At 47.3% G+C, this 24303-nt stretch overlaps 1 protein-coding gene across 1 annotated transcript; it reads right to left on the reverse strand.

Moving 5' to 3' along the window:
• Nucleotides 1-258: 258 nt before the first annotated feature.
• LOC119965395 (platelet-derived growth factor receptor-like protein) lies at nt 259-22592 on the reverse strand. The gene is made up of 6 exons (XM_038796116.1): nt 22357-22592; nt 15340-15646; nt 9905-10056; nt 4197-4490; nt 2490-2629; nt 259-823 (listed from the first exon to the last, which is right to left on the reverse strand). The coding sequence occupies exons 1-6, from the start codon at nt 22412-22414 to the stop codon at nt 614-616; spliced, it is 1161 nt and encodes a 386-aa protein (XP_038652044.1). The 5' UTR covers nt 22415-22592; the 3' UTR covers nt 259-613.
• Between the last annotated feature and the right edge of the window lie 1711 nt (nt 22593-24303).

Raw genomic sequence — 24303 nt, forward strand, 5'->3', positions numbered from 1 at the left:
AGCAGTGCACCATATCCACTGAGAGCAGGCATGACCTTGGTCACATCCAGTGACCATACATACACCACTCCCTCAGTAATGCACCTGAGCATTAAGCTTAGATTTTCACACTCAAGATTTCTGGAGTGGGACTTGAACCTGCAACCTTCGGACTCACAGGCAAGAGTGCTGCCAACTGAGCCACAACCGAGCTAAATCAAACTGAAACTCAGTGCCAATCCGGCCATATTAGCCACAACCACAATCTTAAAATGTAGCTTTATTTAAATCTTCCCTATTTAATAAAAAGGTAAACTCAGAATTGTAGTTGAGGACACAAATCATACACTGTCTTGCCAATCACAGCTCTCTGCCCAAATAAATTGAAGCGTCTTGAACCATCACTGACCTTTGAGATTTGAACACTCAGGACATTTAACAAAAGATCTGGGCTTCTGATGCAAGAGTAAAAGTTACATTGTGAAATATAAAAGAGACTTCAAACAGAAAATAATAAAATAGAAAGGACAAATATACAACTCTATACTTAGCACAGATTTAAGAACAATATATTTCTTTGTTTTTCAGAGTTATTATCAGTAACTTGAGGGATACATTTGGCCTTGCTCCTGTGCTACTTTTGGCCAGGAGTTGTACGTGGAAGAACATTCACATGAGTGGATACGGTGGTTTTCCCCTGTAGGTTCTGAGCGACACACTTATACAGTCCATCGTCAACAGGACGAGCCTCATCCACCAGGAGAACACTTCGAGACAACTGCCGCATCTGACTATCCGCGTATATAGGTTCTTGGATTTCCCTGGTATACGTCGGTCTCCCCAGCTGGTCACAGTGTAAGGAAATAAAGAAGAAAATAACAGTAGGCGTCAATTATGATAATTTTTTATCACTTTGAACACAGGCGGCACAATGGTATAGTGGTTAGCACTGCATTCGCACAGCGCTATGGACCCCGGTTTGATTTCGGCCTTGGGTGACTGTGTGGAGCTTGCACATTCTCTCCGTATCTACCTGGGTTTCCTCCGGGTGCTCCAGAATACACCCACAATCCAAAGATGTGCAGGTTGGGAGCACTGGCCATGCTAAGTTGCCTCTTAGTGTCCAAAGATGTTCAAGTTAGGTAGGGATAGGGGAGAGGGAGGGGGTATTGGGCCTAGGTAGAGTGCTTTTTCGGGAGGGTCAGTTACTGACTCGATGGGCAAAAATGGCCTCCCTCTGCACTGTAGGGACTCTTGATTCTATGAATGGAGTCGCTTCAATCATTATTCATAGAACATACAGTGCAGAAGGAGGCCATTCGGCCCATCGAGTCTGCATCGACCCACTCAAGCCCTCACTTCCACCCTATCCCTGTAACCCAATAACCCCTCCTAACGTTTTTGGTCACTAAGGGCAATTTATCATGGCAATCCACCTAACCTGCATGTCTTTGGACTGTGGGAGGAAACCAGAGCACCCGGAGGAAACCCACGCAGACACGGGGAGAACGTGCAGGCTCCACACAGACAGTGACCCAGCGGGGAATCGAACCTGGGACCCTGGCGCTGTGAAGCCACAGTGCTATCTACTTGTGCTACCGTGCTGCCCGTTGTACTTTTCATACTGTATCAATGAAAAAGTGCACTCGACAAGTATGAATAAGAAATGTGTTTGCAAAGCTACTAACCTTGAAATTTCTTCCCACAAATACTGCTTGTTCTCAGTCTCCCGAGACCGCAGGGACCAATGCATTTGTAGGAATGGGTATGCTGCAGCACCAATTGGTATTAATATGGAAAACTACACTTTCAGTTCTGGATACCAATCTGAAACACTTATCATTGGAAAACAGTAATCGAAGTTAATGAGTTTTCTCAGGCATAATACTTCTTGACTCTCAGAATAAGGAAAGCCAAGATTTGCAGCAAGTCAGGTAGCCAGCTGCTGGTTTGGAACCTTTTATTTGCAAATGCAAAGGAGCTAGTTGCTAGTTCAGGTGAGAGTTGTGCATGCCTATTATTTCACGTTTATCGATATGGCACTATTGGATGTTAATAACTCTTCACCCCACCCAACATCTTCCTTGATCTCAATCCTACTGTGCCAACCATCCCAACACCACTACCCCCCACCCCGCCCCACCAATATTTCAATCTCTTCCCCTATCCCACTGTCGACCAAGCTCTCCTGATGTCTCCACTGCATCCTCCTAACCAGTACACCTGCCCTGCTGGCCATAACCCTCACACAATCAATCTTTTCTTTTAAGCACTTAAATGAGGATTCTTTGCCAACAATACAATGCAACAAGGTTCAAACCATCCTTTCCAGCAAGCTGTCTGGGGATGCCCAAAAGGTATCCCACAGCCCCCAGATCTTATTCAAATAAGATGCCAGACTGAATATTGGTATGCCTTGGGCCTATCCAGTTGGGTGCAGTGGTCACGACCTGCCTGAAGTTTAGACCAGCTAACCAGCATGAATTTCTGTGTGGAAGGACACAGCTTACCTGTTGGCCTGGGAACTCCCAAGTGAAGTCCACTTCTATGTCAATTTCTCCAAGAGCTGTGCATGTTACATTAAAGTTTACACCCAAAGATACTGAGCTGGATGAGGCTGTGATTGTAGCTGATGGAGGGGCAGATGGATCTGAGAGAGAAAAATGCATAGTTTACTTTCAGAGTTTACTTACTGTCTACAATTCACACGCCTGTAGGAATCAACTCTTGCTTCTGTCCACAATTAAGGTAAACCTTTGTGGATAATAGGGTAACACATACATCCTCCTCCTCCAGTTACTATGCCATAAAAGGGCAGTGGTAACAATAGACTTCCATTGGATTGGTTCGTGATTATGCTTGACAAAGTACTGCAATGGTTTGTCATTGCCTTCTGCAGCTTGGCTAATAAGGAAACACTCCCACTGTTACAACCTGCCATCAGACACATTGGAAAGACGGACAGGCTGAAGATCAACCTGTTTGACCTTGTTATCTATGCAAACAAATATAATTGTGTGGACCTACGAACATCTTGCCAAAGTGTTTCAGTCAGATATTATTCAAATTGGCTACTGTATTTCCTACATTACAGGAGTGATAATACTCCAAAAAATAATTAATTGGCTGTATTGCACTTTGGAACATCTTCTGGTAATGAACGGTGCTACATAAATGCAAGTGTCAGACAATCACTATCTCTAACAAGAGAGAATCTAACCATCGCCCCTTGACATTCAATGGCATGACCATCCCTAAATTCCCCACGACCAACATTCTGGGGGGGTTACCATTGTCCAGAGCAGAACTGGACCAGCCATATTAGTACTGCGATTACAACAGCAGGTCAGACACTAGGAATTATGCTGTGAGTAACTCACCTCCTGACTCCCAAAAGGCCTGTCCACCATCTACATGGCACAAGTCAGGAGTGTGATGGAATACTTTCCACTAACCTGGATGAGAGCAGCATCAACATTACTCAAGAACCTCAACACTATCCAGGGCAAATCAGCCCGCTTGAGTGACGCCCCATTCACAAACATTCACTTCCTCCACCACCAACTCACAGAGGCAGAAATGTGTTATCATCTATAAGATACATTGTGGGAACTCAACAAGGCTCCCAAGACAGCACCGCCCAAACCCATGACCCTACCATTTAGAAGGCCAGGGGAAGCAGATACCATCTGCAATCCCCCTCCAAGTCACACACCATCCTGACTCAGAAATACATCGCCGTTCCTTCACTGTTGCTGGGCCAAAATTTTGGAACTTCCTTGCTAACAGCATTGTGGGTGTACCTACACCACATGGACTGCTTTGATTCAAGAAGACAGCTCACCACCACCTTCACAAGAGCAGTAAATGTTGGTCTAGCCAGCGATGCCCTCACCCAATGAATGAATTTTTAAAAATGTTTTTTTTTAGGTTTGCAGGGGCGGGGGGGGTGCATGTAATAATTAGGGGAGACCCATAAACACTATAGTTCTTAAACTATAGTGAAATAATTTGTGGATGAAGGTTTCCTGATGTTGCTCAGGTATAAATATTGTCACTAATTTTAGTGTCTTTTTTAATCACTGCAGTCCATGTGGTGTAGGTACACCCACAGTGCTGGCAGTGTCTGTTCTAATGTCTGAGTCCATGCATGTTAGATAGCATGAGATATAATTGCTTAATGAAACTGTACCATTGCATGCTTACAATATACTCACAATTGGTAAATATGAGGAGGTATTTTGTGGAGCTCTGCCTTAATCCCTGATAACTTGCCACACAGTACACTGTGCCAGCAAAGAGTGGTAAGGCCTTGTGGATAACAAACCCCTTCTTCACATCAAATGTGATTAATTTCCCATCCACCGGAATCACCTCTGGTGGAAATTCCCGGTGCAGAGACACTTTGGCGAGAGGATTTGTCACTTGGCACGGCAACCTCGTGTGCCTGTCGGTGCGAAGCTGGACGGCTTCGTAGTAATCATTTGTCGGGACAAACAGCTCACGTGGATCTGCGGAGAGAAATCACATTGTTGGCTTTGCACATCAAAACCACAACTCTCACAACTTTCATACTCGTTCAATGTCCAATAGAAATCAGGATTTCTCAGCATTTTTCTGATTTTAAAAGGAGGGAAACACACTGGATTTCATTGAAATCCGTCATTTTTAATTTTCAATATTTTAAACATCATATTTTAAAAAAGCTTTGCGCAGGTCAAGGAGACACAGCCTGAGAAGCTTTGCGCAGGTCAAGGAGATGCCTCCTGAGAAGCTTTGCGCAGGTCAAGGAGACACAGCCTGAGAAGCTTTGCGCAGGTCAAGGAGACACAGCCTGAGAAGCTTTGCGCAGGTCAAGGAGACGCAGCCTGAGAAGCTTTGCGCAGGTCAAGGAGACGCAGCCTGAGAAGCTTTGCGCAGGTCAAGGAGACACAGCCTGAGAAGCTTTGCGCAGGTCAAGGAGACGCAGCCTGAGAAGCTTTGCGCAGGTCAAGGAGACACAGCCTGAGAAGCTTTGCGCAGCTCAAGGAGATGCAGCCTGAGAAGCTTTGCGTAGGTCGAGGTGACACAGCCTGAGAAGCTTTGCGCAGGTCAAGGAGATGCAGCCTGAGAAGCTTTGCGCAGGTCAAGGTGACACAGCCTGAGAAGCTTTGCGCAGGTCAAGGAGATGCAGCCTGAGAAGCTTTGCGAAGGTCAAGGAGACACAGCCTGAGAAGCTTTGCGCAGGTCAAGGAGACACAGCCTGAGAAGCTTTGTGTAGGTCAAGGAGACACAGCCTGAGAAGCTTTGCGCAGGTCAAGGAGACACAGCCTGAGAAGCTTTGCGCAGGTCAAGGAGACGCAGCCTGAGAAGCTTTGCGTAGGTCAAGGAGACACAGCCTGAGAAGCTTTGCGTAGGTCAAGGAGACACAGCCTGAGAAGCTTTGCGCAGGTCAAGGAGACACAGCCTGAGAAGCTTTGCGTAGGTCAAGGAGACACAGCCTGAGAAGCTTTGCGCAGGTCAAGGAGATGCCTCCTGAGAAGCTTTGCGCAGGTCAAGGAGACACAGCCTGAGAAGCTTTGCGCAGGTCAAGGAGACACAGCCTGAGAAGCTTTGCGCAGGTCAAGGAGACACAGCCTGAGAAGCTTTGCGCAGGTCAAGGAGACACAACCCGAGAAGCTTTGCGTAGGTCAAGGAGACACAGCCTGAGAAGCTTTGCGCAGGTCAAGGAGACACAGCCTGAGAAGCTTTGCGTAGGTCAAGGAGACACAGCCTGAGAAGCTTTGCGCAGGTCAAGGAGACGCAGCCTGAGAAGCTTTGCGCAGGTCAAGGAGACGCAGCCTGAGAAGCTTTGCGCAGGTCAAGGAGACACAGCCTGAGAAGCTTTGCGCAGGTCAAGGAGACGCAGCCTGAGAAGCTTTGCGCAGGTCAAGGAGACACAGCCTGAGAAGCTTTGCGCAGCTCAAGGAGATGCAGCCTGAGAAGCTTTGCGTAGGTCGAGGTGACACAGCCTGAGAAGCTTTGCGCAGGTCAAGGAGATGCAGCCTGAGAAGCTTTGCGAAGGTCAAGGAGACACAGCCTGAGAAGCTTTGCGCAGGTCAAGGAGACACAGCCTGAGAAGCTTTGTGTAGGTCAAGGAGACACAGCCTGAGAAGCTTTGCGCAGGTCAAGGAGACACAGCCTGAGAAGCTTTGCGCAGGTCAAGGAGACGCAGCCTGAGAAGCTTTGCGTAGGTCAAGGAGACACAGCCTGAGAAGCTTTGCGTAGGTCAAGGAGACACAGCCTGAGAAGCTTTGCGCAGGTCAAGGAGACACAGCCTGAGAAGCTTTGCGCAGGTCAAGGAGACACAGCCTGAGAAGCTTTGCGCAGGTCAAGGAGATGCCTCCTGAGAAGCTTTGCGCAGGTCAAGGAGACACAGCCTGAGAAGCTTTGCGCAGGTCAAGGAGACACAGCCTGAGAAGCTTTGCGCAGGTCAAGGAGACACAGCCTGAGAAGCTTTGCGCAGGTCAAGGAGACACAACCCGAGAAGCTTTGCGTAGGTCAAGGAGACACAGCCTGAGAAGCTTTGCGCAGGTCAAGGAGACACAGCCTGAGAAGCTTTGCGCAGGTCAAGGAGACACAGCCTGAGAAGCTTTGCGCAGGTCAAGGAGATGCCTCCTGAGAAGCTTTGCGCAGGTCAAGGAGACACAGCCTGAGAAGCTTTGCGCAGGTCAAGGAGACACAGCCTGAGAAGCTTTGCGCAGGTCAAGGAGACACAGCCTGAGAAGCTTTGCGCAGGTCAAGGAGACACAGCCTGAGAAGCTTTGCGCAGGTCAAGGAGATACAGCCTGAGAAGCTTTGCGCAGGTCAAGGAGACACAGCCTGAAAAGCTTTGTGCAGGTCAAGGTGACACATCCAGAGTGAGACGCATCCAGAGTGGGAATTTGGAACTTGCTAATTTGGTGCAGTGAGGTAATTCGGTGCAGAGTGGGAGAAGATGCTTTTTCCCTACCATTTTATTCTCTTTCTTCTGGCCTGTAACTTTTAATCTGCAGGGAGAGAACCAGAGAGCATCTGAGAACCTGGGAATGTAAGTTATTTTTATTTTTATTTATTTTTATCTTTGTTACCTTTTCAAATTGTATGGGAGGGGAACTGAAGTGACATCACAGTAAAGTTGTGACGTGATTGGCTGGTTGGGAATCTACACTAAATTTAAAAATTAAGCATTGTTAAACTAATTAAACATAATTATTTAATTATAATTTAGAGGGGTATCTAAGCCAGAGATCGGAGAGTACTGTATTTAGCTTTTGCATTAATGTAGAAATCTAGTGCTAGGAAACATATAGTTAACAGTAACGTTTTTTTAAAAATGTTTTTTAAGTTTAATTTACTAATTAATTGACGCAATATTAATTAGAGAGGTGCAGTGCTCTGACTGTGAGATGTGGCAGGTCCGGGAGGCTTCCAGCGTCCCGGATGGCTACATCTGCAGAAAGTGCACCCAACTGGAGCTCCTCACAGACCGCATGGTTTGGTTGGAGCAGCAGTTGGATGCACGTAGGAGCATCGCAGGTGGCGGAAAGCGTCATTGATAGAAGTTATCTAAATGTGGTCACACCCAAGGTACAGGCAGAGAAATGGGTGACCACCAGAAGGGGCAGGCAGTCAGTGCAGGAATCCTCTGTGGTTGTCCCCCTCTCGAACAGCTATACCCCTTTGGATACTGTCGGGGGGGGGATAGCCTATCAGGGGAAAACAGCAGCAGCCAGAGCAGTGGCACCACGGCTGGCTCTGATGTTCAGCAGGGAGGGTCAAAGCGCAGAGGAGCAATAGTCATAGGGGACTCTATAGTCAGGGGCACAGACAGGCACTTCTGTGGATGTGAAAGAGACTCCAGGATGGTATGTTGCCTCCGTGGTGCCAGGGTCCAGGATGTCTCCGAACGGGTAGCGGGCATCCTGAAGGAGGAGGGCAAACAGGCAAAGGTCGTTGTACATATTGGTACTAACAACATAGGCAGGAAGGGGCACGAGGTCCTGCAGCAGTTCAGGGAGCTGGGCAGAAAGTTAAAAAGCAGGACGTCTTGGGTTGTAATCTCGGGATTATCCCTGTGCCACGTGCCAGTGAGGCTAGAAATAAGAAGATAGAGCAGCTAAACATGTGGCTAAACAGCTGGTGTAGGAAGGAGAGTTTCCGTTATCTGGACCACTGGGAGCTCTTCTGGGGCAGGTGTGACCTGTTGCACCTAAACCAGAGAGGCATAAATATCCTGGCCGCGAGGTTTGCTAGTGTCACAGGGGAGGGTTTAAACTAGTATGGCAGGGGAGTGGGTACCGGAGAAATAGGTCAGAAGGTGAAAGCATTGAGGGAGAACTAGGAAATAGGGCCAGTATGGCTTTGAGGAAGAGAAGACAGGGAGATGTTGCTGAAAACAGCGGGACTGGTGGCCTGAAGTGCATATGTTTTAATGCAAGAAGTATTACGGATAAGGCAGATGAACGTAGAGCTTGGATTAGTACTTGAAACTATGATGTTGTTGCCATTACAGAGACCTGGTTGAGGGAAGGACAGGATTGGCAGCTAAACTTTCCAGGATTTAGATGTTTCAGGTGGGATAGAGGGGTTGTAAAAGGGGTGGCGGAGTTGCGCTACTGGTTAGGGAGAATATCACAGCTGTAGGACAGGAGGACACCTCAGAGGGCAGTGAGGGTATATGGGTAGAGATCAGGAATAAGAAGGGTGCTGTCACAATGTTGGGGGTTTACTACAGGCCTCCCAACAGCGAGCGGGAGATAGAGGAGCAGATAGGTAGACAGATTTTGGAAACGAGTAAAAACAACAGGGTTGTTGTGATGGGAGACTTCAACTTCCCCAATATTGACTGGGACTCACTTAGTGCTCATGGCTTAGACGGGGCAGAGTTTGTAAGAAGCATCCAGGAGGGCTTCTTAAAACAAGATGTAGATAGTCCAACTGGGGAAGGGGCTGTACTCGCTGCCGGTGGTGGTGGAAGCAGGGACGATTGCGACGTTTAAGGGGCATCTTGACAAATTCATGAATAGGATGAGAATAGAGGGATACAGACCCAGAAGTGCAGAAGATTTTAGTTTAGACGGGCAGCATGGTCGGCACAGGCTTGGAGGGCCGAAGGGCCTGTTCCTGTGCTGTACTTTTCTTTGTTCTTTGTTCAACCATCCATGCTGCAACGGTGCAGAGGCGATTTCCCAGAATGGTTCCAAGCATGGGTCCCAGGTTCGATTCCCCGCTGGGTCACTGTGCGGAGTCTGCACGTTCTCCCTGTGTCTGCGTGGGTTTCATCCGGGTGCTCCGCCCACCTCCCACAGTCCAAAGACATGCAGGTTAGGTGGATTGGCCATGATAAATTGCCCTTAGTGACCAAAAAAGGTTAGACGGGGTTATTGGGTTACAGCGATAGGGTAGAAGTGAGGGCTTAAGTGGTTTGGTGCAGACTCGATGGGCCGAAAGGCCTCCTTCTACACTGTACGTTCTATGTTCTATGAGGGAATTTAGCTATAAGGAAGGTTGAAGAAGCTCGGGTTATTTTCCTTGGAGATCTGAGAAGATTATTGTACGGTAAGTTAATTAGCTGCAGTGCACAAAGGATCATAAGCTTCTGCCCATCAGAGAGAAAAATAAGTGGTTAGCTAGCATGACGAGCGCCACTCCACATCAAATGTGGGGCAAAGCGAGGGAGCAGGTCCGTGCAGGGATTAAACCCCTGCTGTTGGCATCACTCTGCATCACACTGTGCTAACCCCTCCACCGCCCCCACCGCCACCCCACTCCAATATGATTATTATATTTTTAGATAAGGTAGACAAAGAAAAACTGTTCCCATATTTGTTAAATTTGAGCCATTCTTCCATCAAAACTCCAGTATTCAGTTGGCCAGCCTGTTCCGGCACCTTCATTAAATCTCACGTCAGAATGCGGTCCTCACCAGTGAAGAAAACGTAGGTGCTGCCCATTTTGGAATCATCCTTCCTGCAGGTCTCAGTGTCACAATACAACGCCCAGCAACTATATTCACCAGTATCTGCTCCTGTGCTGTTGGCTACTACCAGCTGGCTATACCTTTCCCGATGGGTAATGCTGCAAGGTAAGAAAAAGCATTTAAAAATATAATTCAAAAGGCGAGTGTCAGGATTCAAAGATTTTTTTAGAAACCACACACCTTAACCAAAACACCAATCAGTAGTTTTCATAATCTTCCCTTTAATTATAAATATTAAAAAATGATTAATAAGCTCTTGTGGTTCTTCTCCTAAAAGCCGGGCTGATAGAGCCAGTGAGTAACTAAGATTCACAGCCCTGGAAGGATCCCACTTTAATCCCCTGTCTGTGTTGCATTGCCAGAGTTAGCACCTGTCCGGTGAGATGTTAACCCAAGATCTCTGTCTGCTCTCTCAGGTGCACGTTAAAACATCCATGGCACTATTTCAAAGAACGCTGGGAGTTCTTCGTTGTGTCCTGACCCAATATTTATCTCCCAACCTAACACCTCAGAGTGGATCATCACCCTATCGTCATGATGCAGGACCTTGTGCTAAATTGTGTGTTGTAGTTCTCGTTTTACAACAGTGTAAAATTACTTAATCGGCTGTAAAGCTCGTTGAGGTGTCCTTTGGTCCCAAACGTCACTACAGAAATGTAACTCTTTCTAAGTTAGCTGATGTTAGCTGGGATGGTGCAATGAGTTGTTGAGGAAAATCTTTTCCACTCGAATGGCCTGCGCTGGACATGTGTTTGCCTGACCATTGTTTAAGGACAGGATAAGGCTCAACTATAAGGGCTCCTACACTCAGAAATCACTGTCAAGTTTCACCAATTCAATTGGATGATATACCAGAGGATATCCAGGAATTGACACCATCCAATCTGAACTGAGTCCAAGGAAGCTCAAAAGTGTATCATCATCAATCACAAAAAGGGTTCAAAGGCACACAGACCACCGAACAATATCTTCAAGAAAGAATACACAGGAAAAGGAGAACACAAGTTTTTGTACTGATTTTGTGCTAATATTCAGAACAATGATACAACTACTACACATTATTACTGGGAATACAGTAATAATTGATCACACTGGCATACTTGGGCATGTAACTCTAAATCAACTCAAGATTCGTTTTCTACTTAATCATGCGAGATACCACTCAGTTTAGCTGTTGGTTTAGAATCTTGGTGCCAAATATAACGTCAAACATAAGGGCGGCACAGTAGTTAGCACTGCCGTCTCACAGGACCAGGAACCTGGATTCAATTCCGGCCTTGGGTGATTGTCAGCAGATTGCACTTTCTCGCTGTGTCTGCATGGGTTCCCTCCGTGTGATCTGGTTTCCTCCCACAGTCCAAGATGTGCAGGTTAGGTAAATTGGGCATGCTAAACAACCCCTAGTGTCCAACGATGTACAGGATAGGTGGGGTTATGGGGATAGGGTGGGGAGTGGGCCGAGATAGGGTGCTCTTTCAGAGGGTCAGTCCAGACTCAAAGGGCCGAATGGCCTCCTGCTCTGTATCTATGGATTATCTATGGATAAACATAAGGATTAATAAATAGTGTTGCTTGTATATAAAACATGACTCAATTGCATTGTTTTTCTTTGAATAATTCACTCAAAGTCATTGCAACCTGTGCAAAAGATCAGAGAGTTTTGAGCGCTGATTATGTTGAGTGCAGCTCGAATTTCCACGACCTTTACTGCACTAATTTCAAGAGCATCACGCTAGGAGAAGGCACCCACAAACCTGGCCAAGGCCCGGGATAAATCAATCATCATTTATGCTTCAAAAATGATGCTAGTTCCTTTTTGTTCCAAGGACACTAATAGGCATGATGTTCAAAACTTAATTTTTCATTTACCAAAAAACCTGGGGCTGGATTCTCCGTTTCTGAGGTTAAGTGCCGGCGCAAACAGAGAATCCGCGGGAGGTTCACGACAGGAAAATCGGTGTGAACCCCTCACCGATTTCAGTACCGGTGAGGGTCTAGAACCGACAGCGCGTGAAACACCCGTGGATCGTGCCGAATGGTTGGATCCCGGGCCGCACTCACCAACTGCGACCCCACAGCCCACCCACTGGCCACCCCCCCATCAGTCCCCCCAGCCCTAGCAGAAGCCCTCCCCAGCCAGTGGCACGGATCCCAGACCAGTGTGGCGGCGCTGGACACACTCCGTAGCTGGCAGCCTGTTCCCGACTGCTGGGAATCCACGTGGCCCACGCCGTCGGGGGCTCAGTCCTTTGGAGCAGAGCATCACGAGTGGGCCGGCCGATGACGTGGCAACCATAGTGAAATGGTACGCGGTGTGCGCCACAATTATTCCAGTTTGGAGGAGGCGGAGCATGGCGGACCGGCGCCAATCCGGCCCAGATTCCGCCGTCGGAATTTATTCTCCGTCCAATCGCCAATCACGATTTCGGCGGCGGGCTACGGAGAATCCAGCCCTTGATATCTCAATATAACCAGGAAATTGGACTTTAATAGGGGCTGGTTTAGCTCACAAGGCTAAATCGCTGGCTTATAAAGCAGACCAAGCAGGCCAGCAGCACGGTTCGATTCCCGTACCAGCCTCCCCGGACAGGTGCCGGAATGTGGCGACTAGGGGCTTTTCACAGTAACTTCATTGAAGCCTACTCGTGACAATAAGCGATTTTCATTTTCATTTTTAAAGATGGAATTTTCATTAATTTAAAATTGGAATACTCATAAATGCTGAATGAGGCACTGATTTAAAATGCTTTTTAAGTGATTAAACACATTTTCAGCTGTATTGATACAACGGCACCAAGTCAACGCTCATTTTATATATCAGGAAATATTTTTAAAGCAATTTTTAAAAATTAAATTTTAAATCACTGCTCAATTGAAGATTTGGTTTATGGAAGATTTTGTGTTTGCAATTTTGGATCCCTTTTTCCCAGTGACTGAATCATAGGATTAACAGTGAAGAAGGAGGCCATTCAGCCCATCGAGTCTGCACCGGCCCTTTGAAAGAGCAACCTACTTAAGCCCGCACCTCCACCCTATCCATGTAACCCAGAACCCCACTTAACCTTTTTCTTGGACACTCTGGGCAAATTAGCATGGCCAATCCACCTATCTGTACATCTTTGGACTGTGGGAGGAAACCGGAGCACACGGAGGGAACCCATGCACAGACAGTGACCCAAGCCGCGAATCGAACCTGGGACTCTGGAGTTGTGAAGCAACAGTGCTAACCAACTTGATCTGTACACAAGACAGCGACAATAAAGAAGATCCTATACCAATACTAACTTTCATTTAACTAGCACCTTTAACATAGTAACATTTCCTCATAAGGAATGATGTTAAACTAAATTCGGCACCAAGCATGCCTTCTCTAACAGCGCTGTGGGTGTACTTACATGACATGGACTTCAGCAGTTCAGGAAGGCAGCTCACGACCACCAACTTCTCAAGGGCAACTAGAATAGGATCATAGAACATAGAATCCCTATAGTGCAGAGTCTCAGAAAGAATACCCCAAGTAGGCCCAATACCCCATCCTATCCCCGTAACCCCACCTAGGGGCAATTTAGCATAGCCAATCCTAACCTGCACACCTTTGGACTGCGGAATGAAACCAGAGAACCCGGAGGAAACCCAAGCAGTCACAGGAAGAATGTGAAAACTCCACAGTCACGCAAGGTCAGAATCGAACCTGGGTCCCTGACGCTGTGAGGCAGCTGTGCTAACCACTGTGTCACCATGATGCCCCTAGAGATGGGCAATAAATGTTGGCCTAGCCAGCGAGGCCCAAATCCCATGAATGAATAAAAAAATATATTATGACAGAATCATAGAATTTACAGTGCAGAAGGAGGCGATTTAGCCCATCGAGTCTCCACTGGCCCTTGGGAAAAGCACCCCAATTGAGCCCACACCTCCACCCTATGCTGTTTTTCCCCATAACCCCACCAAACCTTTTTGAACACTAAGGACAATTTAGAATGGCCAATCCACCTAACCTGAACACCTTTGGACTGTGGGAGGAAACCAGAACACCCGGAGGAAACCCACGCACACATGGGGAGAACACGCAGACTCCACACATAGAGTGACCCAAGCTGGAATCGAACCTGGGACCCTGGAGCTGTGAAGGAACTATGCTAACTGCTGTGCTACCGTGCTGCCGAGGTGATGATGTTTGGTCAAAATGATGGGTTTTAAGGAATGTTTGAAAGGAGGAAAGAGGAGAGGTTTGGGGAGGAAATTCCAGAGCTTAAGGTCAAGGCAGCAGAAAGAATGGTAACTGAGGAGGTGGTGACGTAGTGGTATTGTCACTGGACTCGTAAACCAGAGACCCAAAGTACTGCTCTGGGGACTCAGGTTCAAATCCTGCCACTGCAGATGGTGAAATTTGAATTCAATAAAAATAAAATCTAGTATTAAACATCCATTGCTATAAAATTGTTATCAAAACCCATCTGGTTCACTAATGTCCTTCAGGGAAGGAAATCTGCTATCCTTACCCAGTCTGGCCTACCTGTGACTCCAGACTCACAGCAATGTGGTTGACTCTTCACTGCCCCATCAAGGGCAATTAGGGATGGGCAATAAATGCTGGCACAGCCTTCGATGCCCACGTCCCATGAACGAATAAAAAAATTGAATCCCAATGTGGGATATCCTCATAATATATTACTGGCAGTTTCTTGAAGAGATGATTGTATTCCCTCAATATTTTAAAAATATCATTATTGGGACATTTAACATTAAAAACTGCACACCAAATAGAAACTGCAGTATTGCATTCACTAAAGAATGGTGCTGTTCATTTTAGTGTGAAATTTGTTTTCAAATTTGCTGTGCTTGGGATGAGGAAAAACAAAGGAGCTTGCATATTTCGGGCATCGCAAAAGACATGTGATATCAGAAGTATTTTGGGTCAGAGCCATTGGGATAGACATTAAACCTGCTGCCTGGCTTTGTGGATGAGCTACATCTGAACACATGTTTAAAAACCCACCCCAGTGATTGTAAATAAATAAATAACCTTTATTGTCACAACTTACATTACATTACATTGTAGTGTTCCATTAAGACTACAATGAAGTTACTGTGAAAAGCCCCAAGTCGCCACATTCCGGCACCTGTTCAGGTACACAGAGGGAGAATTCAGAATTCTCAGCTGGTACAGGAATTGAACCCACGCTGCTGGCCTTGTTCTGCATCACAAACCAGTTGTCTAGCCCACTGAACTAAACCAGCAATTGATGCAACTAAATAAATATGCGTTCAGTACTGTAAACGTTTCAATAAGGGATACATGGCACACAAACATTTCAAAAAACATGCAGACAGAGTAACTGAATATGGGGACAATAACATTTCAACAGATGCAAAAATACCTGAATCTGCCTTCATCTTCCTCGTCTAGATAACTGGGATATGCCCAGCTAACGTGTTTCCCTTTGCAGCGTAGCACAAGCCTGTCTCCAGCAGGAATCACCAAAATATCAAGTGGTTTCTGAAATCTGCCTTTTTCCAGTAACTGGGACATGATGAAGATCTTTGCAGGTACCTTGACTGATACTTTCTTCATTTTCCGCTTGCCTTTGGTCGTTTTGGTGGCTGTAGCTTTAACTTTCTTCCCAACATTTTGCTTTTTACTTTTGCCAACGTTTTTGGTGACCTTTTCATCCTTCTGGCAGTCCACTAAAGGAAGCAATGTTGTTACATCAAACATTTCCAGAATTGTAACCAAAATAACTTTGCCCTGGTGCGTCTCAGAAACATAAACTTTTTTTGTTGAATTAACAAGAGAATATATCTGAAATCATAGACTACAGGCCTTCCATTCTTAATCTTTAATCCAATTATTTGTATAGAAATTATAACGCAGAAATAGATATTGACCAAATGACCCATTTGGGTAAATAACTTGCACACAAGCAGCAATCCTAATTCCATGTTTGGTGCCCACAATATTCTTATATCTCTTTATCTCATTATCTGTCAACCATCTCTATAAGCTATTCTTAGACATTGATATCATTCGAATAATTAGTCATAGTCCACAAAAGGCCATGGGTATCTCTCCATTAGAGAGAAGGACAATTGGCTACATATAGTTTAAGCGGCACCATTCCATAAGCATGGGACAAGGCGAGGAGGCAGATTCCAGGAACTACCATAGTCAGTCGGGGGTTTGACCTGTGCCATTGGTGTCATCCTTAATCATACTGTGGCCATCGAGCCGTCATTTACCCGAGCAATTCATTCACACACTCACAACCCTTGGGATTAAAAAGATTTCCACTGCTAGTCTCTCCTAAATCTGATTTTATATTCCTGTCCCGCATTTCATAATGAAACTGGACAATGCTTATGCAGAAAAAATTCTATTACGCACCCAAATAAGCAATCCCCGATCTTACCAAGCACCTCCTCGTTGCAGTGAAAGCTGAATGATTGGCATTAAGCAAGGTTGAGATGTATAATGCATATAGACCTTCTGGTTAGAACCATAGATTCACTACATGGCAGAAGGAGACGATTTGGCCCATCGAGTCTGCACCGACCCTTCAAAAGATCACCCTACCCAGACCCACGCCTCCGCCCTATCCCCGTAACCCCACCTAACCTTAGAACACTATGGGGCAATTTAGTAAGGCCTAACCAGTGCATCTTTGGACTGTGTGAAGAAATCGGAGCAACCGGAAGAAACCCACAGTTACGGGGAGAATGTGCAAACTCCACACAGTCACCTGAGGTTGGAATCGAACCTTGGCGCTGGGAGACAGCAGTGCTAACCACTGCGCCAACCTACTGTAATGCAAACTGAGCGAGCTATTTAAGCCACACTCTTGTAGTGCATTGTGAACATTACTGCAGTGAATGTTATGGTCTCACAGCAGGAAAGGGTGCATTGTGAGTGTTACTTTCTAGTACAACACAAACTCATTTGTGGGTATTATTATAAACAGGTTCTACAAGTGCAGCATGAAATGTATCTGAGGACGGTGGGATAGTGGGAATGTCCAGAGATCCAGGCTAACGCTCTGGGGACGCAGGTTCAAATCCCACCCTGGAAGCTGGTGGAATTTAAATTCATTGATAAAATTTAGATTTAAAAGGTAGTCTCAGTAACCTTGACCATATAATTGATCATCGTATAAACTCATTCGGTTCACTGAAGTCCTTCAGGGAAGGAAATCTGCCATCCTTACCTGCCCTGGCCTACATGTGATTCCAGATCCACAACATTGTGGTTGACTCCGAACTGCCCTCTAAAATGACCTAGTAAGCCATTCAGTTCAAGGGCAATTAGGGATGGGCTACACATTCTGCCCTAACCAGTGACGCCCACATACCATGAAAGATTTTTAAAAAAATTATAGCTCCTGACTGTTGTCCAATAGCAATCATCATTATCTGTAAGGTCATTGTAGTTAAGTAGCCCACTGTCGCTCACTGCTGTTCAGGCTGATTAATAAATTGGACATACGACAGGAAGAATATAAAAAGACTAAATTTCCCATTATACCAGTCTCATCCTAGCATGGTACAACTCCCATGCACCATTAATCCAACCAATCTATAGAAACAAGAAAAAACCATGAGGGTGTGGCAATTGACCCTTTAAGGCCGACACAGCAAAGTAAGTGCCACCTTGGTCTGGGTGTCAATCAGGATTCAGGGTGTGGAATCACCCCATGGTGAGAGAAGCTCTTAGGGGGGAGACATTTTGGGAGCGAGCTATAACCATGTGGCTCCTGTATAATTTTTATTAATAACTACCTTTTTGTATTCACTAATGAAGTCTGTGAAAGTACATCTTTACATAGGGTAATGTAGGAAAACAGTCAGGGAAATTCCCCTCTGATCCTGAAAGATAACCAAGAAGGATTCAGCAAACCATAGAGGCTGATATCACACGTACCAGTCAGCTCTAATCTTGTCAATGGGATTTCCCATTGAAGCCATCCCATGGCACCAGGGGGTGCGCTGCCAGCGGGAATATGGAATTCCAACGGCCAGAGAATTCCGGCCCTGGTTGGTTGTTTTGAACTGCAATCACTTTAATTGATGATGGAGTAACTTGCTGGAAATCACATGGGAGAGAGGGGAAACCTTTGTGAACCTGTTAGTTTTCAGGGCAGTCTTGTTGGGGAAAAAGCTGAGGAGAGGAAGCTACCCTATCTGGCTCCATCTCTTTATCTTGCCTAAAATTGTGTGGCGATCAACGTGCAGCCAGAGAACCCACATCGGAGTGTAAGTGGTCGGCATTTGGGCCTGCAAAGCTGAGACTCATTGGTGAGAACTTCCAGGCATCCATTGGGACCACACAAGGGAACTCCAGGTTGACAGCATTGAGACCCTGCAAACTTTTCCTTCATTGTATAATGCCCAACCTCTAAAGCCCTTCTCTGTAGAGAGGTTCTATCTGTTTAGAAACTTAGAAAATAGGAGCAGGAGAATGCAATTCGGCTCTTTGAGCCTGATTCGCCATTCAACATGATCATGAGTGATCCTCTGTCTCAACACGGTAGCACAAGTGGTTAGCACTGTGGCTTCACAGTGCCAGGGTCCCAGGAGAATTTCCCCGCTGGGTCACTGTCTGTGCGGAGTCTGCACGTTCTTCCCGTGTCTGCGTGGGTTAACTCCGGGTGCTCTGGTTTCCTCCCCCTGTCCAAAGACGTGCAAGTTAGGTGGATTGGATATGCTAAATTGCCTTTAGTGTCCAAAATAGGTCAGGAAGGGTTATTGGGTTATGGGGATAGGATGGAAGTGAAGACTTAAGTGGGTCATTGCAGACTCGATGGGCCGAATGGCCTCCTTCTGCACTGGATGTTCTCTGTTCTAACACCCCAGCACTCTCCCCATATTCCTCAACACCTTTAGAGTCTAGAAATCTATTTCCTTCTTAAATATATTCAGTAATTTGACATCCTCGGCCTTCAGCAGAAGACAATTTCATAGGTTTGCCAACCTCTGAGTGAAGATATTTCTCTTCATCCCCGTATCCTAAGGTTGTGACCCCTTGTTATTGGGACCCCCACCCTCCCAAGCCCGAGGAAACAACACCCTGCGTCCAGTCTGTCCAGTCCTGTCAGAATGTGAGACATTTCAATTAGATTCTCTCTCATTCTTCTAAATTCCAGTGAACACAGGCCCAGTTGACCCAATCTCACCTCATACAACAATCCTGCTATCCTAGGAATCAGGCTGGCGAACCTTTGCTGCACTCCCGTATGACAAGTATATATTTTCTTAGAAAAGGAGACCAAAACTGCGCACAATATTCCAGATGTGGTCTCACCAAGGCCCTGTACAGCTGGAGTGAGATATCCTTTCTCCCATTCTTAAGTTCTCTTGAGGCCAACATGCCATTTGCCTTCCTAACTGCTTGCTGTGCCTACATGCTTGCTTTCAGTGACTGGTGGACTAGGACACCCTGGTCCCTTTGTACATCAGCATTTCCCAATTGTTCTGTTTTATAATAAAAGGTCATTCTGAGTTGTCGAAAGAACCTGGATAAAGTTATTCTGGGTACAAGTAGTGGAGGTGAATGATTGATCATTTTGGAGAGAAAATTAAACTTTTAAATTAATGGTGTGGCCTGTGAAGTAGTGGGACGAGATAATACATGGACCCCTCCCATCCCAGTCCTAAAAGAAAAGCCAACATCACCCTCCCTCCCTCAGGAAACTACAGAAAGGCAACGGTATCTATCTACTTGGCTGTCTCTCCACACAGGAGCTGGCCTAGTACGGGCAAATGTACCACCTCAAAAGGGCTGGGAATTTTAAGGTAGAGAGCTGAATGGTGAAGAATGAAATACAGAAACTGCTATAATTGACTTGAACGGCTAAGAATACGAAATTGTGAGGCCAGGTTCTGCTCAAGTGATGTCAGAACTTCATGAGGCAATCTGCGCTCCAACCTGGTTTGGAAACGTGCACTAAATAATTCACTGCAAAGGACAATTCATCTATGCTCTGCCCCTCTCAGGTGGACTTGAGCACGAAATCTAGGCTAACTTTCCAGTGCAATACTGAGGTAGTGCTGCATTATCAAAAACACCAGGAGCGATATTCAGCCCTTGATCGCTCTCAGGGAGAATGGCGACACGGGTGGAAAATCCGGAGAGAATTGGGAATCGCGATTCTGTCTGGAGAGATTATGTTTCCCAACTTTCCCCGCCCCTTGGCAGCAACATCAAGAAGTTCACGCCCACAAAGGGCAGGAACCTCATTTTAATGGATTATCATAGGGGAACACGATAGCACAGTGGCTAGCACAGTTGCTTCACAGCTCCAGAGTCCCAGGTTCGATTCCCGGCTTGGGTCACTGTCGGTGTGGAGTCTGCACGTTCTCCCCGTTCTGCGTGGGTTTTGTCCGGATGCTCCGGTTTCCTCCCACAGTCCAAAGATTTGCAGGTTATGTGGATTGGCCACACTAAATTCCTTAGTGTCCAAGAAGGAGGTTAGGTGGGGTTACTGGGTAAAGGGGATAGGGTGGAGGTATGGGCTTAAGTAGGGCACTCTTTCTAAGGGCTGGTGCTGACTTGATGGGCCGAATGGCCTCCTTCTGCACTGTAAATTCTATGATTCTATGATTATAAATTTGAATATCTGGCCCCCTCGCCACATGATCCGCCCTCACTAAATATTCATACCTTGCCACCGTGATGTGACATCAGTGCGATTGCAACAGCTTTATAATATGGGATTCAGTTGAGGGAATCGCTTCAGAGCTGCAAAGGTAAGTATAGCCCCCAGGGGAGTGGGACATACCCAACCTGGCAGAGTTAACCTGTGCCAGTGGGCGGGCCCTCGTGGGAGTCCCATGGTGAGGGGTTCCATTAATGTTTGGTGGGAGGGGGGAAGCACGCAGTGAGGGAGGAACCTGCAGGCACTGAGGGGATCGGGCGGTGGGAGGGGGGGGGGGGTGGAAGTGTTGGTGATACTTCCGTGGTGGTGGTGGGGGGAGCCCCCAATGTTTGTTTGGGGTGAGGGGATGGGGTGAGCCCTGGGAGCCCCCAATACCTTTGTGTTGGGAGGGGTGGGGGGGGGGGGGTTGATGTTCACTGTTCACCTCTGTTTGGGGTGCTCTTTACAGATGGCACCTCGATCTCTGTGGAGCCGAGTGCCCGCTCTATCAGGCCCCGCCCTGCCAGTGGCAGCATTAACCATGCCCATTCACTATCTTCTTTAAAGCGGCTGAAGATCTGGAGTGAAAACCAGTCTTTACAACTGGGGAACTATACGGCAGTTTTCAGTTTGAGCCTGACACTTTGGAAAAAAAATATGGTCAGATTCCGCCCACCATCTTTTGGATCAAACTTCAAAACAAGAGTGTATCTTCCCTCTCAGGTGGAGATCAAATATCCCCTGGCACAGTTTCAAAGCAGAGCAGAAGAGTTCTTCTGACAAGTTCTGAAAAATATTTACTCCTGAGCCCATATCACTAAAAATAAACAGGGTAGCATTCATGACATTGCTGTTTGTGGGAACATGCTGTACACAGACTGGCTGATGCACTTCCTTCATTACTGACTGCACTTGAGAAAATATTTCTTGGGTTGTGAAGGCCTTTGAGATACCGTGAGGTTTTGAAAGACACGGGGAGATAGTGGCATTGGTGGGGATGTCACTGGACGGAGGTGGGTTCAAATCCCACCACGGCAGCTGGTGGAATTTAAATTCAATTATTAAAATCTGGACCAGGAAGATTGTCTCAGAGATGGTGACCATGGCAACTATCATCAATTGTCAACATCTGGTTCACTAATGTTCTTTAAGGAAGGAAACCTACTGTCCTTACCTGATCCGGCCTACATGTGACTCCAGATCCACAGCAATGTGGCTGACAATAAACTGCCCCTCTGAAATGGCAGAGCGAGCCCCTCAGTCCAAGGGGCAAATGGGGGTGGGAAATGAATGTTGGCCCTTCACTGACACCAACATCCCATGAAAGAATTTGTTTTGAATCTCAATGCGAGGAAATCTACCACATTTTTCTGCCCCAGTATCCACATACATGGCGACATTTTAAATGAAAGACACTGAGGCAAGAACTATCTTGGACTAATCCCAACACCTTTTTTGTGTGTTTTGTCAATGAATCTACACATCGTCCAATCTCCACAGCCTGGGGCATTGGAACGCGGACGGTTTCCAATCTCCCAGCTACTTATCCTTCGGATTTTATACAATAACATACAATAATTAAACGTATAACCACATGGCTTAAGACTTTAAGTAGTTAATGCTTCTGTTTAAATAAACCTTAAACTGGCATTAGGGAGGATACATTGATGAGGGTAATGTGGTTTGGAAAGACCACGGATAACTCTGACGGAATTGAGAAGTATTTTTTCCTCAAGTTGCTGGACTCCGGTTACTTCCAATGTTACTCACCGAATTCCAGGAGAAAAACGCTCAGACAAACCAGCAGGAAAATAAGCCCCGGCCTCATCGTGAAAGGTTAGGAATGGAAAAACTCCGAGGTTTTGCAGAAGCTCGAGACAAGCTCCGAGCCACACTGGGCAGCTGAATTCACACCAACACGTCGTTTCGCAGTGAAATATGGAGGGGAGAAGGGAATGGCTTTTCTTCAAACGGAATCAAAGGAGTCAGCTATTTCGCGCTCGACAAAGTGTCCTCACAGGCAGCTGAGAGTCAACCCAGCAGAGCTTGGCAGCTGGAAGGGCAAACTCAATGGAAACCATTCAACAGCTCTGAGCACTTCATAAACATCCACATGTTTCGCATACTTCCTTCAGTGTGGTGGCCACCTTTCCCAAATATATCTTAACAGCAATCGAAAAGTCACTATGAAGCCAAGTTGTAAATATGCACGATGTAAAAACATAGAAATTTGGAGCAGAAGGAGGCCATTCGGCCCATTAAGTCTGCACCGGCCTTTGGATAGAGCATCCTCCTTATGCCCACCTCTCCACCCTATCCCTGTAACCCAGTAACCCCCCCCCCCACCCTTTTGGACATTAAGGGGCAATTTAGCATGGCCAATGCACCTAATCTGCTCATCTTTGGACTGTGGAAGGAAACGGGAGCACCCGGAGGAAATCCACGCAGAAACAGGGAGAAAGTGCAAATTCCACACAGTCAGTAACCCGAGGCCGAAATTGAACAGGGTCCCTGGAGCCGGGAGGCAGCAGTGCTAACCATTGTGCCACCGTGCCACGTATCAAATGGTTTACCCATATCACATGGTTTATTCCATACCCTCAGACTGTGACCCTGGGGACGGGATTCTCCAACCCCCCGGAGAATCCCTGGAGGGTGGCGCGAATCCCGCTCCGATGCTGGCTGCCATATTCTCCGGCGCCGGTTTTCGGGTGGGGTGGGGTTTACGCCGTGCCGTTCGGGGGCCGTTGGCAGCGCCCCCCCCCCGGCAATTCTCCGGGCCCAGATGGGCCGAGCGGCAGTCGTTTCCTGGCCAGTACCGCTGGCGTGAAATGGACATGGTCCATCACGGCGGGACCTGGCTTGTAGGCCGGCTAGGGGGGGGCTCGGGAGGATCCGGCCCCGGGGATGGGCGCCCACAGTGGCCTGGCCCGCGATTGGGGCTCATCGATCTGCGGACGGGCCTGTAACGTGGGGGCACTCCTTCCTTCCACGCTGGCCTCTGTAGGGCTGCGCCATGGCCGGCAGAGAGAAGAACCCCCCTGCGCATGTGCAGGAACACGCTGGCCAGCCTGTGCATGCGCGGAAACCATGCCGGTGGTTCTGCGCGTGCGCCACCTCGCGCCGGCCCTTCGCCGCTGGTTGGCGCAGCGCCAACCCCTCCTGCGCCGGCCTAGCCACCGGAACTGAGGAGGATTCTGCATCTTCCGGTCGGCCCGATGCCGGAGTGGTTCGTGCCGCTCTTGACACCGGCATCGGGCCATCCTGCCAGTTGCGGAAGAATCCCGCCCCTGGTTCTGGACTCCCCCACCATCCCCTTTTTTTAAATGTTTTTTATTGGATTTTTGCACAGAGTATATTTTACCGTTATGTACACAGGATATGATATTTCTATGTATCTGTAAGTAGGCATCCGTTTGTTTCGGCAAGGCACTTCCGGAGGGCAATTCTGGACTGGGTTTGGTGCCGACATTGCCCCTTGCTTCTCCCGGTCGGATTTCGCCACCATTGTCTTCTCGTGCACGCTGCCCCTTCCGCCGGCCCTCTCATCCTCTGCCTGTGTTCTCCTTTTTCTCTGTTTCTGTCGATGTCAGGTTGGTTAATGTTTCCCTGCCTCCCCCCCCCCCCCCCCCCCCCCACACCCTCCCTAGCTCTCCTCTATTGTTCCCTGTCTCGTCCCTCCTCCCCCACCCCCTGCAGTTCGCCTCTCCTTTCCTC

Source organism: Scyliorhinus canicula, chromosome 4 (genome assembly GCF_902713615.1).
Source record: "Scyliorhinus canicula chromosome 4, sScyCan1.1, whole genome shotgun sequence".
In the NCBI taxonomy this organism is placed as follows: domain Eukaryota; kingdom Metazoa; phylum Chordata; class Chondrichthyes; order Carcharhiniformes; family Scyliorhinidae; genus Scyliorhinus; species Scyliorhinus canicula.